Source organism: Rhagoletis zephyria, unplaced genomic scaffold (assembly GCF_001687245.7).
Source record: "Rhagoletis zephyria isolate East Lansing unplaced genomic scaffold, Rhagoletis_zephyria_1.1 Rzeph_scaffold_08737, whole genome shotgun sequence".
NCBI lineage: Eukaryota > Metazoa > Arthropoda > Insecta > Diptera > Tephritidae > Rhagoletis > Rhagoletis zephyria.
The window spans coordinates 6,423-26,261 of NW_016165817.1; the positions used below are offsets into that span (position 1 = coordinate 6,423).

The following is a 19,839-nucleotide window of genomic DNA, read 5'->3' on the forward strand; positions in this document are numbered from 1 at the left end:
AAAATATTGTTAAACTAACTAAATAATGATTCTTAAAATACATATGTGTATATTCTACAAATAGTATTCATATATTATTATTTTGTTACTTTATATTTGAGATTATAGTAATTCTTTTTTCTTTTTCTTTCACAGCTTTGGAAAGGTAAGTAAAATTTTACTTTTATCTTTTAAATTTTTTTTTGAATTTGATATTTTTTTCTAAATTATTCAGTGGCTGAAACAAATGCATCTACAAATTTAAATTTTTTAATATTCATAATTTTTTTAAGTTAATTTTTTTTATAAAAGTAATGCATTAAACAAAGCTTTCAAATTTTATGCCAAAATTTTGAAAAACTACTAAATTAAAAAAAAAACGAAAAATTTTAAAAATTCTATAAAAGTTAACCTTTAGAAAATTTTTGAGTATGCTGTTTTAAAGCCCATATAAATTTAGTAAAAACAATGCAAGTTTCAAGTAAATTGCATTGGTTGTATGAAAAAATCCACAAAAGCCCGGCTGCAATTAAAAAAAAAAAACGAGAGGAATGTACGAAATTTTTATGAAATTTTACTAAATTTTTCATAAACTTTGGAGCTTCTATTTACATACATATTTTTGGTTAATTTTTAGAGAAAAAGAATCAAAGAATTTTAATTTGGAAAAAATTGTGAATATTTAAACAAGTAATTTTTAGCAAAAAAAAACCGACTTCAACTCCCATATAAAAATATATATATATATATATATATATCTCATGATCCACTGATCGGATCTCAACCAGATTAGTATGGGACCACCTCTGAGACACTACCTTTCCGATGCAAAAAGAATTATCGGTTGACGTGGTCCAAAGTTATGCGGTAACATACATAAAAAAAAAAATAAAATAAAAAATGTTCCGACCAACTGATAACCTCCTCCTTTTTTGGAAGTCGGTTAAAAATTGACATGTGAAGATTTGTTTAAGTCACTGTCAAATTAATTATGTTATGTAGTCAAATTAATTAAAATTATTTTTTACAGTGGGCAGAGTTTTCCACTTTTTGGTCCAAAATCCAATTTTAATAAATGCATAGAACGGCCCTAAACACAATTATTATCTTGGTAAATCTATGCAAATTAGAAACATATTTTCCAATATAACACTTGAACTCATTAAACAAAACGGATCCCTTTTTACCCTGTTTTAAAGAATGCTCCACAAAAATTATAATAACCAAACGTCAACAGGGGTCACCGTAGCAAAAATCCTCCTGACTTCTGGTCTCTAAAACTGTAACTTATTTATATATATCTAGACAAAACATGCTGGTTGAATGCCGTTGGCTGGCTAATGCCTCAAATACACTTCATAAATCAAAGGCCCGATTGAGAAAGTTATACGCCCTTTGTGAAAACTGCAGTAGAATTTTAGGACCTAGATATATCGCAGGCTTGTAACTGAACTTCGCCAAAAAACTTAAGTCTTCCCCTGCCAAATCATTCATTACACATTTTTCCCCTAAACAAATCTAACAGATAGTGAGGTCAATATCTAAATAAGTGAACATTCTTTTTAGATTGCTTGTCAGATTTTCATTTCCATCCCTCTATTGGTATACTTTTGCCCAAGACGGCAATATCTATTGTAAATTCAAGAGGATGAGGGAAGCGTGGGGTCTACCTTGGGCCTGTTGGATCTGACGCGGTTGCTGTTGCTGCATGTTGGTGGGTGGCTGCAATGAGAGCGGTGTTGTTTACGTCAGCGGTGCTCTACAGCATGGGGCACTGTAGTTGGTAGTGCACTCGCGTGTGGTGCATAGGCCAGAGCATATGCGGAAGTGACACCAGCCAAGGCATGAGCTGCATTTGACTGATGTCACGTTCCGGTATATTCTGTCTTGGCATACGAAGCAGATGGTGTGGGCAACAAGGAGCTGCTGGTTGGCTCGCATACGCGAGTTGGACCGCCCAGTAGACTGTGGGGGAGGTGGGGGTTGGGAGGTTTGCTGTTGCCCAGGGGAGTTTCTAGGAGCCGTGCAAGCTCTTCGGATGCTGGGTGCATTACGTGAGCGGGTAGCCGTGGATGCTGATTGTGCCGTTTGGCTTAAGCAACAGGCGGCCACATAGCGTGTGGTCCACTCCCGGTGAGACCTAAGACCAGAGCAGGATCTTAGGTGACTCCATCCGTTGCTTGAGTTGCACCTAACCGAAGTGGATTTCGGATGGAGTCAATTCTAGCAAACACAGAAGAAGTATGTTTCTGGTCCGGGGTTGGGCTCAACGTCCGCCCGGAGAAGAAGGATGCGGAGCAATCCGGCTGCAAGGAGTTGCTCCATGGACGAAAAATGATTGAGGGATATCGCCGATCTAAACGGGGTTAGGTCGCCGAAACAACAGTCCTTGGTCGGGTAAAACCCGACCGTCGTAGAACCGGCTGTCGTGGGAATGGAATACCGGGAATGGAATTGATGACCTCTGCTCAAAAGTAAACGACTATCTCTCCAGCCTTTCTCGCTTCTTCACTGCAAGGAGCCTAACACTCTCCCCAACGAAATCAACGGCGAAACCTCTTCACCACCTGGACGAAGGAGGTCAGGGTAGAACTAGGTATACACGTCGATGGCATCGACAGTAAACAACCCAAAAATTTTAGGGATCACACAACCGCAGTCGTCAATAAAGTACAGAGCCGCAACAAGGTCCTTAAGTCGCTTGCCGGCAGCACTTGGGGCAAAGACAAGGAATCGTTGCTGGTTTAGAAGTGCCGCTACAACAACAACAGATACCGCCGCTATCAAAAAAAGATTGCTTACTTTCCTTTATTTCGGAGATAGGCCTTATGCCTTAAGAAACTCTAGAATGTTTAGCTTTTCTCAATACCGCACACAATGTTGTGCTCCGAGCCTGGTTTCTAACAATAATTTAAGCACAAGTAAGTGTTGCCAGAATGAAAAAATTATAATTATACAACTGGTAGTATTGTGGATATCTAAAAAGTTGGCGTAGGTTTGTCTGAATGTTTCAACGATACTCAAACCCAACTCAAACTATTAGCAGTGTGTCTAATACATAGATTATAGGATTATCTTCAACTATCGAGTGAAATAGATCTGAGGGTCAATATGCAAGGAGAGAATTATCTATCTTATCTACTTATGTATCTTCAACTATCTTAGATACTAGACTATCCTATTTGCTACAGTTTGCATCTAAGCCCCTCCTCTTAGACTTAACTTAAATTACTTACGTTTTCAAGTAAAAAGTAGCAATCCGAATAGTAAATATGCGAAAATAGTTTATAAAAAGAATTTAAAATCTTACTTACCACGTGACACTTTAGGCGTGATTTACGTAATAATTTTTTGCATTCGGTTCTCATTTGTTTAAGTTCTAATGCAGCACTAAGTGGTTGCAAATGAATCGGTTAGTAATCAATGCTGTATTACCGCTTCATCATCATAAACCTCTAATTTCTGTTCTAAGGAAAATTTAGTTTTTTTTTCTTCATAAATGTTTTGTATGTAATTTGCAGCGATTTTTTTTTGCACTTTTATTTTGGGATTACTAAGTAAAGTGGATCAGGAAGCAGAGTGTGGCAGCGCGCTAACTACAGAACTATGCGCTCTAAGCGATGTGGGAGTTACGTCTAAGCTATGTATATGTTGCTTAAGCTTCGTGGACATGTATGGCGTCCGCGCGGACAAAAGACGCATCGTAGAGGTTATAGGACATTTCTTTGTTCTTTTTTTTTAATGTATTTAGCTGCCGAAATCTTTGGACGATTTATGATTTAAAAAATTTTGCTTTCCATTATTCATGCTTTCTCCTTATTCTTCTACGAATGTGTCATCCAAAGTAGCGTGATGCCAGCGCAGGTGCATTTTGGAAACACGTTTCTAATGCGCTCATCTTTTGTTTTTTTTTTCTTTTTGTATTTACATTTAGTGAAGACTTAGATAGGTTTTTCGCTTCAGGTAACCACTGCGAATGGGCGAAGATAATCCAGTTTCGTTGCTATTGTTGTTATTTCATTTTGATTGAGTTTGTTGTTGTTGACGGTGTAGGATAGTTACACATATAGTGAGAAAGAGATAAAGACGTAGCGGTGTTGGAGTGATGATGGATGCAGTAGAGATAGCAGTTACATATTTGTTGATGAAATGGGAAGAGAGTATACATACAAAACAAAAATAATAAAAAAATTATGAGTAAAAAAGCGTGTTCGATGAGACTTATTTAGAAATAGAGCTTATGGTGATATACATTTATACATATAAGATTATTTGTGACCAATCGAATTAACGCACAATGTGACCAGATTGACAAAAAGAAAAAGTACCAATATTTTACAATATTAAATTTCAACTAATTTTGTGTAGTTTATTTATGAATGATAATTTAGTTTTTGGTTTCTTTTGTGTAGATATTTTTGGTTTTTTAATGATGTTTTTTAAATTAGCTTTAAATTTATTTAATCTACAATTTTTAACATAATTTTTGTGTAGTTGTTTTTTTTATATTTTTGTTTAATTTAAGTCAAAGTTTTATTTAATTGCTGATTTGAATGTTTTTTCGTGTTTTTTTTTTATTTAAAAATTAAGCGTAGGTGTTAATAAAATTTACCATTTTATTGTTTGATTTATTTGCTTGCTAGCTTGTTTGTTGCTGTTGTAGCTTTGATTGTTTTTGCTTTTTACTTGCGTTTCGCATACAATGATCTTGTTGTTGTTGGTGGTGGTGGTTTTGGTGAGTACGAGACAAAGGTGTGACATTCGCAATTTACATTAAAGCATCCGGTTGCTCATGCAGCCTAAATACACAAGAAACGGCACAAAATGGTTGATGAGGATAGCGGTGGGTGGTTGTGGTGTGGTGTTCAAATTGGTGGTTTTAAAATGTGAAATAAAAATTGTATACAGCAAATATTCGACGAAGTTTCGAATAGGTTGCGGAAAAGGTGATGATATGGTGGTGGTTTTAGGTGTTGGTTGTTTTCGATTTTTAATTTATTTTTTTTTTTGATGATGTTTCGAGTTGGTAGTTTCGGTTGTGGAAGCGTTTGCAATGTGTCCATATAAACACGTTTAAATCAGGTATAAACGAAAGTCAATGGGGTAAGAAATGAAATCCAGAGAGAAACAATATGAAAGAAACACATCGTAAATTCAAATTCAATAAAAAACTTCATTTGCATTTGTTAGTTATTAGTACAGACATACATATGCACAGCTATAAATATTTATTTACATAAACTAATCTAAATAAATACTATATTGTGTTTTAAATTTTTTATTTTATTTTTTCTTCGCTAAATAATTGCACACTTTTATCCACTAATGTGTAATGATATGTGTTTTTGGTTTAACTAATTCGAAATAAAACAAATAAATTCGTCTAAATTTTGCTCGCTTAGAAAATACTAAGCTAAGTGCTGTTAATATTCCCATCACTGGCTGCTTGTTACAAACGTACATACGTATGTATGTATATGCGTACATATTTACATATATTAGTAGCTCATTCGTCTGCAGTTTTCTCATATGCGTTGCTGTTAAGGTAAACATAATTATTTAAAAGAAAAATAAACAAAATAATAAAATATCAACGTTCAATCTTATTTCGAAAAACATATAAACACAAAGAGTAAGTAATTTGTTAAAATTGGTAAAACATAAAATTGTTTTAAAAAATTCGAACAACAACACATCGCTATTCAACAACCAGACAAATGTTTTTCCCTATCGTACTTACAAACTTAGTTATTTATGCACATACTATACATATTTAAGATGTTAATAACTAGAACAACTAGTGATGTGAAATGTTTAATTTTTGGTATGGTCACAATGAAAATCATGTTCTGGTAGATATACTCAAGCATTTAAACACGCCTCGAAACTTAACGTACGACGAGTCGTATCAGTAACATCTGAGAACAATTCACATTCAAATATCGGTTACAGGCTGAGCATTCTCTATAACGGCTTGCCAATGCGTTGAAATTAATAAATTACTAGCCAATCACCGCTTGCTTTGCGGCACCTTAAAACATCTCTCAAACTGTAAAACAAACATTCAGTTCGGTCAAGAAACACGACAGAAATGGTATGGCAAACCTATTCAAAAAACATTTTCGAAAAAATCTTTCTTAAACCTCTAGCGTTTGAATTCGAAATAAAAGTTCTATTCTAACTTAATTAAATTTATTGGGTGGCGACCCTCTTAAGAACCATCAAGATTTCTTAAACCTCTCGTGTCTGGTAATCATATTTTTATATTTCATTAAGCTTGTTAATTAAACTAATAATTAAACAGGTGGCAACCTGTTTCACAAATATTTCAGGAATAAAGATTTTTTAACCTCTCTCATTTGATACACATATAAAATTATTAAATTTAACATGTTAATTAAATTGATTTTAACTTAAAGAGCAAGTGGCAACCCTCTTAAAAATTATTTCGAAATAAATCCTTTTCGTAGTCCTTTCGTTTGTTGTAATATTTTATTTAATATATTAATTAACTGCTTGTAACTTATTTCAATAAAAAAAGGTTGCGAATTTTTTTAAAGAATATCCTCTATGTAAAACCAGGCACTAAGCCCCATCTAAGTGCAGCATTTCACATCAATCCGTTCAGCCGTTTTTACGTGATTGAGTAACAAACATCCAAAAAACTAAAACCCTCATATTTATAATATTGAGTAGTACGACTCAACAAATATTGTTAATCTTCGGCGGCTGCACTTTCGCACGTTTCCGAATTTTCAAGATGAGGCCAAATCACCCTGGGTGGGCTCGTTAATAAGTAAAATTGCTGAATGTGGGGTAGTGAGGAATTACGGCTATATTGAGTGACGTTGAGTACAACATTCTCAGGACTTTGAATTAGTGAAGGATATAGCATAAATACCAACAATTATTATTTTCGGTCCACGCTCTTTATATATTCTTCGAAGTCTAGGAACTCAGCTAGAATTATTGCACTACGATCTTTTGCCTGTGGGTATGAGGCGATCCTTAAAACTTTTCAAATTTCAGAACCAAAACTTTGACAGAACCAGTTTTCTTTAAAATTACTAAATTGGTTTATTAATCAGTAACTGCTTCATCTATGCATTTAAGTTTTTCGTTAAGAAAATATTTTTTTGGGAATGATCAACAATGACCTGCAGACTGGTGGCGTCTTCTAAAAAAAAAAAACAAGTTTTCTAGGGCTCAGATTCAAGTTCTAAGTTTCGCTCAATGAAGATTTCAGTTTTTGCCGAGCAAAAGATTGTGTAGATGCGCTAACGTTGCACCAAGCTCGAAAAAGTACTCAAAATTCTGAAAGCTCTTGTACCAGTTCCTTTCCATAAATGAACAGTAAGTCGATAAATTGATAACACTTTACAGAAAATAATGCTTATTTCTTATATAACTTGTAAAAACTACTCATTTGCAGTTAATTTTTGTTTTACAAAATAATTGAAGAATTTACAAAAAATAGCGAACCAAAACAATTAATTTCATTGTGACCATCCAAACAAAAACGAAAAACATAAACAAAAAAGCTAACTAAGTAAAATCCCTCTAGCCAAGTCTTTCGGTGTGTTTGTTTATAAATACATATGTACAACTATTTAGTATCAATACGTGTAAGAATATACACGAGGACATTACAACATTTAACACACAATTCTATACAATCCCATTCACATACCTTCTGCGACGTGGATTCGATGCCTGGCCAGGTAAATTGAAACAGCCACGCGGTATTACCATGCGCGCATTACCCTTGGCAGGACGAGAACCGCCCACTACCTGCAGACCAGCTAAATGTGCAGCGTAGCCATCACTCAAGACCGTGGCACTCGATTGCAACTTTTTGCTAACCTAAAAATGCAAAATATATATATACAAATACTGTACCAACGATTGCCCATCGTCCAGCCCCTAACCCAAACAAACTTACCTTGCCCACAATGAATATCTGATCGGCCCGCAAACCAACATTTGCGTAAACAGTTATATCTTTGCTGCTACCATAAGCAGCCACAATTGAGATTCCATGATTCTGCACTAAATTATTCAAGTATGCTGTCTTGTGACCAAGTGGATCAGTGAGTAATCCATCAGCGAATGAGATCAGCCCATGTGGGAAGTTGTGCTGGCTTAGCCATGATACCACCCGCTGCTGTTGCATATCCGGCCGTCCGGTAATGTAGATCAACAAGTAGCCCAACTCTTGCCAATGGCGACAGACATCAACAGCGCCAGCGCGTACCTTCGGATCACGCCCCGTCACCGACATTGACGCCGTAAAGGAACCATCAATACTAAAGACTACACATTCAGTCATTGGCGGCACTATGGCTACATAGCAATCAACGGATGTGTGATCGCCGCGCACTATCATTTTCACCGGGTAGATGCCATAGCCCAATGCGACTTGTTCGGGAATGGTATATGCAATGCGGCCATTTTTATCGGTCAGCTCGGTGGCAAGGAATGTCCATTCGCCAGCTGGTGGATCTTTCATTAGATGTATATCGACCTTTTCGCCGTGCAAAGTAATCATATCGAGAGGGCCATACATGAAACGTGCATTGAGGCGTTGTTCTCGTCCCTCTAAAACTATAACATCGTTGGCGCGATGATTAGCAGCGACATTTTTCAGTTTAACTGAAGTGCGTTTCTTCATCCATTTCTCACGTGGCTGACTTGGATGGAAGGTGACTGTGTCTTTGTCATCGGCAGAGCCGACAAATGGAATGCCATCGAATTTGCCAATCTGAAATTTTAATTTTTTTTAGTAATTAAGTACTTAGTTTGACAAAGAAAAACAAAACTATGTATTTATTGAGAGGTGATTCGAAGAAACGAAACAGTACTCCCTGTTCAAAAAGGAAAGTGGATAGTGGGTACAGTTAGTTAGGGATGGCATCAGTTCTAAAACATACATAATCTTTACTTAAACTCTTAACAGAGAAGAAAGCAATCGTTATAGAGTGAGAACAGTTTTAGTTGGCTAGGAACACTTTTTGGGAACAGATTTAATTTTCACCAATACATGAAAGACTGCGCTAAAACTATATGTAAAAAGCTCTAAGTCGTTTATTAATTAATTTGTTTACTTAAATACTCACCTGGCGCAGAACGAACGCAATTACATCCGCACTTTCCCAGTAACTAGCATGGAATAGATGCGGCAAGGCATGAGCTGGAAAATTACTCAAGCCTTCCGGGCAATACAAAGCGTAATCTAAACGCTTTGTGCCCCACCATTTCATTTGAACTGGAAATAAATAGGATATATTTAATAAATAAGTATCAGTGATTTGAAAAGAATTCGCTGTAAATGCGTACTAAAATCATTTTAAAAATACTTCACAAACATTGGTTGGGATTAAAAATAGGAAAAATCTAACTATGTGTTTAAAAATTTACTTTCCAGAACTTTACAGTAGTATCTAAGGATTCTAAGTGTTTACTAGCAACTTACGTGAGTGGATTGTACTTAGCGATACATTTTCAATTAGACCAGAAATAGTACTTTGCATTGAGGCATCTGATAGACGTCGGCCGGCCAGAATATTGTTAGCATCGCTAAAATGCTGTGGATGCGATTGAATGACCTCCACTGCAGGAAAATAAACGATTTAGATTCACAAAAATGTTAATCGAAATATATGAAATACTTACGTAAATGATATGGCTGCCCATTACCCAGCGGATACTTGGCATATCGTGGCACATTTACCGGCGCCAATATGGAAAACCTAGCGCTGAGCAATGGCTCCAGTCGGGAAGCAATTGGATCGGTAGGATGGAATAAATTGTACACCTGATTACAGTTTGGGCGTGCCAGCGCTATGGAGAAAACAATTTGACTTAGTGTGCAATTGTTCCTCCCTCAATTGCAAAACACTTACCCGCCTTGGCATCGTGCAGTTTACGTGCTGCCAACACGATGGAAAGCGGCGAACCGAACATGAAGAAATCACCTACTTCAAAATCTAATTTGCCACTACGAGAATCACTCGACGATGAGCGTCGACGACGCGGCGAAGGTGCCACCAAAAGACGTTTTGCATCCAAATCCGAGTCATTGAAGCGGTCATCGTCGTCGGTGCGCGATGACCGACTTCCACCACCATCCGAACCATTGCTACGGCATAGCGCCTCGTAGGCCAACAGCGAACCCATCGAATCACCCAGCATTACCACTTGACCGGCGAAACCGTGACCCTCTTCGGATTTAATAAACTCATGATAGACAATATTTGCTGCAGTCACTGTCTTATTAACGGTATCTTGAAATTCTGGCGAAGCGACCGATAGCAGTGGTATTGCGCCAATTGGTATATCAGCTATATTTGGTATATCCGCCGCCGATGGCGATGCATCGAATGAGTATGGACTAAGACTTGAAAGTATGCCCAGCGCATCGGTACAAAAGGAGGGACATGGCACCATTTTAATTGTGACATGACTCAATAGACTGGGATAATGTTGGCGCATAACGCCCTCAAAAGCGCCACGAAATGTGGTAATGTCTGACTTCTTGGCGGTCAGCTCGCTGGTGGCGTCTAAAGGTAATATGAAAAATATAAGTAAATGCATAGCTGAGTGGAACACATTTTCCTTGCTACTTACCTAAGACGCTGCCCGCATGCACTACAAGTATGAGTATGGTGGTGGAGCAAGATGGCGCGCCGGGCGAACCCGGTGGCGACGCATCATGGGTGCGATCTACGCTAGCCGAAGAACGCAGCTGTCGCTTATTGCCACGCTCGGAGGCAACACGCATTAGGAAGTCTTGATTGAAAATACTGTCTTCTTGACTGTCTTTATACGCGACACCACTACTCGGTGGCGGACTGTCGTCACCTTCGCCGAGCAGCTCAAGCGAACTCCATTTGGCGAGGGAGTTGGTCTCGTTGGTATCTGAGAAAAAAAAAACAGTTATAAGAGATGGTAACATACATAAAAATTGTAATTCAGTACATACCAACGCAATCGAAGAACTCTTCATCGGAGTTGGATTTGGTGTCCACCTCCAGGCGCTCCATGCGCCAATTTGCAACCTAAAAGGGCGAATTTATTTGCATTAGTTTTTGGTTTGATGAACAATAAGTTATTGTGCATTTTTAGTTTCGTTTGGAAACTGGAAAATTTCTACATGAAATTCAAGTAACCCAACAAAAGAACTAAATACATTCATTTCATATATAAAAAAAACTTACATTTTTATGGTGAACATTCTTAGCATGCGGCTATTAGTAGATTTCGTTTTTGTAAAAATATCAAACAAAACAATTATATTAAATATAGGGAAGGCAGAAAAATGCATAGTTTGAAAACAAAGAAAAGGTACTTGAATATCTTGAAGGCATTCATTTTGAGAAGTTAAAAAAAAAACTAATTTAGTTGGATTGCGTGAAATGGCGGCCAAAAAGGCCTTGACTTGGCTACAAATAAATGAAACTGCACTTAAAACTGTTTTAGCTCATTCAAAATTAAAACCACTTCAAAGGATCGTAAAACTAAAGTGTACAAATTTTGTCTTTCAGAGGTCGCTTTCTAGAATGTTCTTTCACACAAAAATCAGTCAATTCAGGGGCATTTTATCACGAGACATAAGACCGGGCATTAGGGTGGTTCAAAAATACATGCGGGGAGAAGAAAATTTTAATTTTTTTTTTAACAAATAATACGGGTATATTTTATTCCATTTACAAAAATTCCTGGGGGTGAGATCTTAACATTAAAATTTTTTTCGATTTCAAAATAATAACTATTAGCTTAAGAGGAAACTCACATAAAACCACTATAAATAACGCGTTGAGTACCAAAGGGCAGTAGGCTCTTCAATTGCCTCAATTATCTCAAAGAATTACGAAATAACCGTACTTATGTACTTCGAGATTAGATTAAGTTGCTGTATTTAACCCGCCCATTAGTGTTGCCAGGTCGTTGACGTGAAAAATCGCCAATTGGTTCCCGAAAAAACCGTCAAGTCAAGAGACAAAAAATAAATATATATATCTATGCACTGAGTTAAATAAAATTAATATTAATGTACTGAAAACAAAATTTCGTGATAGAAGTGATATATTTATCAGCGATTTTTATATCGAACTTTTTAAATTGGAAAGTAGCCTAAAAACTTAAGGGGAAATATAATTTTTACCCGTATGGTATAGTATCCGGATATCATTAAAAATGCATACCCATATTTACTCTTTATGTACAGATTTTGAATCGTTTCGTATATGTATTGTACATAAGATGTACGGAAACTTTTTTCAAAAATCCTTAGAGTTTAAAAAATAGGCCTCACTTTCACTTTCAGAATATATAGAAAACTTTTATTTTGGGTCTTAGATTCCTGTGTTATAGGGCTAAAAGCCCAATAGTAGGTATTCTAAAAAAGCAAAAAATAAAAATAAACAATTTAAAAATCGGCATTCAAAATCTCGCACCAGCTTTGAAAAGGATATAATTTTTATTATCCACTAATGAAGCACTGAAAAAAAATCATAAATTGTTCGTCGAAATCGTCAACTCGTCATGGCAACTAAAACCCGTCGAAATGACGACCAAATCGGCAACCTGGCAGCACTGGTTGTGGTGCCGAATGGGATAAAATGTTTGCAAAATTCTCAAAAATATTCCAAATTATTGAAGACTATCCGCTTCGGAAGACAAGTGTTCGTGCTGGATCTCACACCAAATACTGCAATATTGTTTCCTCATCTTTCTCATCTTGATCGCTTCTACAGATGTCGTGGGATATTACGTTCGTATATTGCCGGCCGATTAGGCAATGTTCTGCAATCACAGAAGCTACATTGCTAATTGGCTGTGCTGCTCTATCCTCCCTAGCTAAGCGTCCTATGCAATATAAGCCCTAGGTATTTCGTTCGTTCCGTTTCCCTGCTATCTTCTTGATATCTAACTGGGCGCTCACCTAATTCCGAATTTAAGACCCTTCAGTTTTATACTCGTTCGATAAATTTCTTAATCCCGGATGTGGTTTCGTTTTCGGGTAGACATTGTTAAAGGCACCGCGATCTCTAAAAGGAGATCCAGTATAGTCTCTGTAGTGCAGTGATTTCTAAACTAAGTACATGAGTAAATGCAGTGCTCTTGATATATTTAGGCGTGTTGGTTAGTCGAGAGTTTGCTTCCGATTTTGTGTCTATCATTAGCCCTTAAGGTGGTACGTAGATATATTGTTCAGTCTTAAGTCCTGTGGTAGTGGGCCTTAATCGGATAATCGCTTCAAAAAAGGCCACCAACACGAGAGCAAATAAATCTTCCACAATTTGCAGGTCAGCGGAGATGATTCTGTCTCCGGTGACTTATATGGTTGGAAGCTGCAGATAGAACTCATGATAGTGTTTTACGAAGTCTGCTAGGTTCTGAGGTGCTGTCTACGATTTGACAGAAGTCCCATCCCGATAACGTTTCACAAATATTTACCTGCAGAAATTCTCAAGCCTTTCCATTGTCTATTTTTGTCCTTAATTTTCAGCTACTTCATTGCTCTCCAAGATATTCAAAAGTACACGCGCACATTGAAAGCAGAAGGCACAAATTCAGTCACATATATCGCAAAAATGAGCAACATTCACATTAATAAAAAAAAACGTAAAACAGCACTTCCAACACCAAAACGTTCCGAAATGATTACACCCATAACATTTTAAACTCGCAAAACAAACTTCAACATACCTGCAAATCGAAGCTATGCGCCGATCCAACTGGTGAATGCAGTGCACCTTTCGAACCAAATTTCGCCTTAGTCATTTGTATGCTCTGCGAACGTGAACGTGCGCTCACTTCCTGTGCAGCCTCCTCCTCTTCATCCTCATCCGAGGTTCCTTCAGCGCTTGGCGGTTCTTGGGTAACAATAGGTGGAGGCGCGCCACCAGACTTTCGAAGTTCACTGCCCGTGCTGCCTGCAATAGGCCGCGCATGCAAGTCAGCCACGCTATCAGCTATTTAAAATAAAAATAATGAGTTTGCAAAACTTGCTCTTAAAATAATTAATTTTTTTTTAACTCCTCCACGCACCATCCTCCGCATCACTCTCGCTCTCTTCGGCACCACCCATTTTCTTTGCCAACGCTAGCTGCGTTTGACGCTCAATCTCACGTATATCTTCAATTGTCAGACCGTGCCACTCATCTTGCCACGCCCATGCCTGGCGATGTGCGCGCACCATGGTTTTCCGCAGTGCCACATCGTGTATGAATTTCTCGAGCTTAGTTTGCATACCCCAGTAACGAAACTCGACGCGACAGATTTTGTAGGCGCACATAAGCGACATATTGCGTGCTGTGGGCTGCTTCTTGCCCTTCACTTCGCGCCAATATTCCTCCAGCCAATCTTCGCTCAATGGACCGCGGCCGGTTTTCTCAGATACAAATAGCTTAGGATCTTCCTCCTTTACATAATCACCGCCATAGAGTTGATCCTTGACGATGTCAATGACGTCTGCAATGGAGAATAGCGCGCACAAAAAAAAAGTGTGTCAAATATGCAGTTATAAAGAAATGAAAGTGCTAAAAAGATTGAAATGAATAATTTGTTGAACACTCACCCACAATGCGATTTCTCAGGTCGCTGCCGCTCAAATTGAATACATTTTCCTGATAACCATTATCTGGGAAGTAATATGTTTCAATGTCCAACGAAAATTTCTCAACAAAGGGGCAGGTGTAGCGCGTGCGTGTGTAGGGATAAGCATTCCATGCCTCCTCCTCCACCGTCAGGGCGCTCTTTGGCAATAAACCTGTGTGGCAAAAAATGCTATAGTACTCGTAATTTATAATAATAGCAACAAAAACGGTAATAACTAAGTTTGGAATTAGCAACGCTCATTAAATTTAATTGAGTAGTTCTCATTAACCACTTGCCACTTAACTCACTTTTTATCCAACCGGGCAAATGGCTGCCCACATGATAGATTTTCTTCGTATACTGCCCACCATTCCCGCCGGGCCCATCTTTGTAGGGTTCATTAATGATAATTTCCACGCCACTTCCCTCGCCATGACTTTCTTCGCGACTTTTTTTCTGCAGTAAGAGGGGGGTGGAAAAGATAATTTGATTTAATGATTTACTATATGAACTCGTTATTTGCTTTGATTGCAAGTTCAATGTTGTTGGCCAATAATGTGGTGCGCGCGCCACTTACCGCTATCATATACAACTGTGCGATGCGATATTCCTCGACCGTAAGCGGTAAGGGTATACGGTATTCTTTTATCAACATTTTGCTGTGCTGCGAATGCCGAACTCTTTTCAGGGGGTGGACTCATATAACGCGTATTTTTGTCTGTAGTCAGTTACTTGTGACTAAATACTTTCCAACTTTCTAGTTACTTTGGTTACATTTAATTACTAACGCATTTTTGTTAAAGCAGTTTTTGCTTTGTATGTTCGGGCGAGTACTACTTGGTTGGTTCATGTCTTGTATTGAAGTAAGTAATCTGGAGTAGAATTCTGTGAAATGGAAGCATACATATTTTCGTTGTGAATTCACGATTACTTATAAGTATACATTTGTACATCTTCAAGGCCATTGCTGAATTCATCTAAGCTTTAATTCAGGAATTTTATGATAATGATTCCATTGAAACGTAATATGTATACTAGGGCGGTACTTAAAATGTCAACATTATGGAGCACCACTTTATTTTGTTCAACGTATAAAACAAAAATATCAACGAAAAGTTCCAAATTAAAAGTTTAAAAGATCGCTACCAGGGTGTGAAAAAATTTTATTTTTTTATTTCGGCAAAATTATACAGAATTTTTACTTAGACCAGCTATACCTCAGCGAGTTTATAAATTTTTGTGAATAAGTATCAATAGTATAACAAATTTATTAGATGCAAAGTCAAAATTTGGTCGAATTTTTGCGATTCTCATCATAAATTTAAATTTTCTGAAACCCTGGTAGGGACCTCTAATTTTATTTTTTTATTTATTTTTTAACTTTGATGGATGTCTTTATTTTGCCCGTAGAACAAAATAAAGGTGTTTGTGCCCCATACAAAATTAAGCTATTGAAATTTTAAAAGAACCACCCTAATGTATACGCTCGTAACGATTCGAATTAAGTTATAGCATTTTAGAAAATTTCACAAAATCGAACCTACGATGGATTTAGCAATAGGCCCGATTAGAATATTGATTATTTTCCGATATGTGTTTTACTATTATAATATTATAAATAAGGTTTAAAAAGCAACTTTTTAGAAATATTTGTATGTAACTTTGAAAAAAAATAGTATACCTCTTTTGTTTGCAATTAAAAGATTACAGTGTTATCTGGGTTTTCTACTGAAAAGCCCAAAAAAAAAACAAAAAAATTAATAAAGATTAACATAAATTTGAAATATTCCATGTCAATCAGATCATGACTGCGAGCAAAATTTTCAGTAATCGAAAGCTGTATATTTTAAAGATGAGCGTGTCTACTTTCAGAGGCTTCGAGCACCTTTCCGAAATTCAAAATAGCGTTTCTAACATGGCTTTCGAAAATCAAGAATATTTCAGTTTCAAACAAGAGGAATATTACCAGGGTGTCAGTTTAAATTGCCGATTTGTAGGCCCCATTTCGAATGCGCCATAGAGTAGTTGAACTTCCTACACCCGACCATTGAACGGTTGCGCTGCTGATAGCACCAGTGCCCCATTTCCAGAAGTCTTGCGTCCTTTCTTCTTATTGTTATCACTTAGTCTGTTCGTCCTCTCAAGTATGACGTTATACTACTGTGACTAAGTACGCATCTTGAATCCAAGCTGACCCAAAGCGTAAGATGTCTCGACAGTTGGCAATACTAAGTTCTTGCCGGTGTTGTCCTAAAGTCGACCATTCTACTGATCATTCAAATCCTCTAAACGTTCCTTTTTGTGAATAATATTGGCTTCACAAGAATTAGTCGAAAATGACCAATGCGAGAAGGCATGCGAATGTACTCTTATGTGCCTAAAAGGTTGCTACTGGTTACTTGGTTCTGCTCTATCACAGGAGTATAGCTCTACTTCACTTCCGTACCCCTTTTTCTGATGGCATATAGAGTTGAGGTCTTCAGATAACTGAGGGTGGTCAGACACTTATCACACACATATAGATATCGTCGTTTAAAGTACAAAACTGCGTAACTGACATTTTTTGCCAAAAATTGGATTTCCTCACCGAAGCTCTTGGCTCAAGCCTTATCCATTCGTTCTGAAATTTACTAGACAGAAATACGATTGCTTTATAAAAAAGAGAACAACTTTGAAATATGGGTGTTTTACTCTCTACACAATAATTTATGCAACCTCTCATACACGGTTTTGCATTATTTTGATACGCGGTTTTGTACTTTCAACGATGATATGTTCATCCTTCTAATTTCATCTGTGGTTTGTTAACCCCAAGCGTCTATAAAAGTGGTGGTAACATTACTCCTTATAGTGCACCTTTATGCACATTCCGCCTGATATTTCTACGCGTCTAACATTAAATTAAATTAGTAATTTTTCGGAGCGTAGGCGGTCCCATCTTTTTAAACTTTTTTTCGAATTACTGTTAAATGCTTCAAGGTAAATCTAGAAAGACTTCCTTTAGTGTATTCCCCACTTTCCATTACCTCTTCAATTCATCTAATGACGTGATAGTAGCTCAAAGGGCTTCAGCAGAAAAGATTTTAGCCGTATAGGCATCTAATTTATTGTGAAAGACCACTTCTATAGTCCTCCATTTTTTTGATATAATTTAGCTTAATTCAGCCTTAAGATATGTACATATGTTTATAGTACATGTTCATGTTTTTTGAAGCAAGGCTAATAAAGTTCAATGTATTTAGTGACCCTTCTATCTTTCCCAGAGCTACTAAATTTGTTTGCAGCCTGGTTCGCTCCTTCGGGTTCTCAACCCGATCCTTCGCGTTCTCAACCCCCTCCCCCATTGGCTCCTGTGGAAAGGTCTACTATGAGTAAGGCCGCTAGTAATTTTTCGCTATTCTGTGTCCATGTTCTATCCCCTGTGTTCATAAGCTCCAGAACAATGGTACTTAAGAGTGGAATTTTCTTAAAGCTCAGTTATGCAAGACTTAGACCTGCCTTGACTTGAAAATTGTATTTCTGGCAAATGAGCAGCGCGTGTATGTAGTTACTCAAAAAACCAACTTCACTTAGAAACTTGGAGAATAATAGAATTTTGATTTCCAAGTTAAATTTCTAAGTGAAAAGAGAGCCGTGAGAGAATTATGCTGCCATTTCATTTTTTCATAAAATCCCTACAAATATGCGACACAAATATAATTTTTTGTATAAATGTAATTCATCTGGCAATCGAAAAAAAAACTTTCAAATAAAGACAGAAAATTTAATAAAAACAATCACAAATTAAACGGGTAAATACATATATTTTAATAGTAATTTTTAAGGTATTTTGGTGTAAAAACAAACTAAATGTTTAAAATTTACGAGTACATATACAAGTGCTGAGAATCAAAATAAAGAGAAAATGTAATAGGTGACACGCTGAGTAATCACGTCTAAGTTTCTAGGTAAGTCAAGTCAAGTCTAAGTCTTGCACAACCCAGCTTTTAGTCCCGAACGAGCTCACTACATTGCCGCAGAAGCTTTATCATGAGGTTCTCTTAGCTTTTCTTATGTGATCTAATTTTAAGCAGATATTTTTGTATACTCTGGCCAGCTTCACTAATTTTTAAGCTTGCCTCTTGGGCGCTCACAACTGTGGATGTGGTATCTGGGTGGTCTGGGTTTATTGTTGGTCCTTTTCGTTGGTCACAACGAAATAAAAGCTGATATTTGCCAGGTTTCTGAGCATCGAACACTCTTCATAGGCGGCATACACGCGAGTCAGACGCACCGTGTATGCCGCCTATTCACTTTTTTCTAAATAATTAGAAGTGTTCAGCCACTATGTTGAGCCACAAATATTGTTCGGTTAAGTTCAGTAAAACCTTATTTGTCGTCAATACCGGCCTTTTCAACGTTTGTAAAGCCTCCATTAGCTTCGACAGCGATCATTTTTACACAATTGTTGTAGCATATAATACACCTTCTGTCGCCCTTCATTATCATCATAATCATCAAATATTACCCAATTTCTTTTCGCCTCAACGCTGATTCACATATGGATACTCGGCCCATAAATTTTCCCCGTTAACTCTGTGCAAAACAAATCTGAACATATGTACTGCATATTTTTCGATTTCCTAACAATGCGGCCTAAGCAATATGTATACAAAAAATTTTAAGTGTTTGATTTACTTTTATAAACTCCAAGAGAAAAATAAATTTGTAATTTTAAAAATCTTTCATATATTTGAGAAATGACAGGCATTAAACACTTCGTAAAATATACACCAGTTGAAATATTACAATCATTTAAAAGCAGAACTGTGTTTGCCAAAATCTGTTGACTAAGCTGCCAATTAATCAATGGAAAGTTGAAAAAAAAAATATAAAAATGAATTGAAGAATAAGGAAAACTCTCGCAAATACAGTACAGCAACTTTTAATGTTTTTGCAATCAATGAAGCTAATAATTTTTACGGCGGATGCATATGCATGTATGTATGTATGCATGAAATTGGATAAGTATATATATCTATTTGTACGTTAAGGTATATTCTCACATTTACCAAAAAAAAAATATCCAACTGTAAATTCATTGTAGGAAAAACAAGCTTCGTCGAAACCGTTGCCAAGCAAATAAAATTTTATTAAATTTAACAAAATTTATGAATCAGTTAGGGAAACCTGCAAGTTATCCACGGGGCTCCCTAATGTATGTACATATGTGTTTATTTATTTATTTATTTATTTATTTATTTAGTCTACAGAAAAATG

At 36.8% G+C, this 19,839-nt stretch overlaps 1 protein-coding gene across 1 annotated transcript; it reads right to left on the reverse strand.

Moving 5' to 3' along the window:
- Window positions 1-5,278: 5,278 nt before the first annotated feature.
- On the reverse strand, window positions 5,279-16,280 carry rdgB (retinal degeneration B). Its single transcript, XM_017631415.1, has 16 exons — window positions 16,262-16,280; window positions 15,158-15,465; window positions 14,889-15,036; window positions 14,561-14,752; window positions 14,032-14,454; window positions 13,690-13,955; window positions 11,196-11,225; window positions 10,961-11,036; window positions 10,606-10,896; window positions 9,882-10,538; window positions 9,652-9,819; window positions 9,452-9,589; window positions 9,096-9,244; window positions 7,922-8,740; window positions 7,670-7,842; window positions 5,279-5,516 (listed from the first exon to the last, which is right to left on the reverse strand). Exons 2-16 carry the CDS (start codon window positions 15,233-15,235, stop codon window positions 5,486-5,488), a joined length of 3,639 nt encoding a protein of 1,212 aa, XP_017486904.1. The 5' UTR covers window positions 15,236-15,465; window positions 16,262-16,280; the 3' UTR covers window positions 5,279-5,485.
- Between the last annotated feature and the right edge of the window lie 3,559 nt (window positions 16,281-19,839).

Excerpts from the sequence above, each read along its gene's own strand:
- rdgB (XM_017631415.1), bottom strand. The coding sequence starts at position 15,235 with ATGTTGATAAAAGAATACCGTATACCCTTACCGCTTACGGTCGAGGAA. Across the intron at positions 10,539-10,605 it reads GCATGCGGGCAGCGTCTTAG|ACGCCACCAGCGAGCTGACC; the intron begins GTAAGTAGCAAG and ends TATTACCTTTAG. Across the intron at positions 9,590-9,651 it reads TGGGCAGCCATATCATTTAC|TGGAGGTCATTCAATCGCAT; the intron begins GTAAGTATTTCA and ends ATTTTCCTGCAG.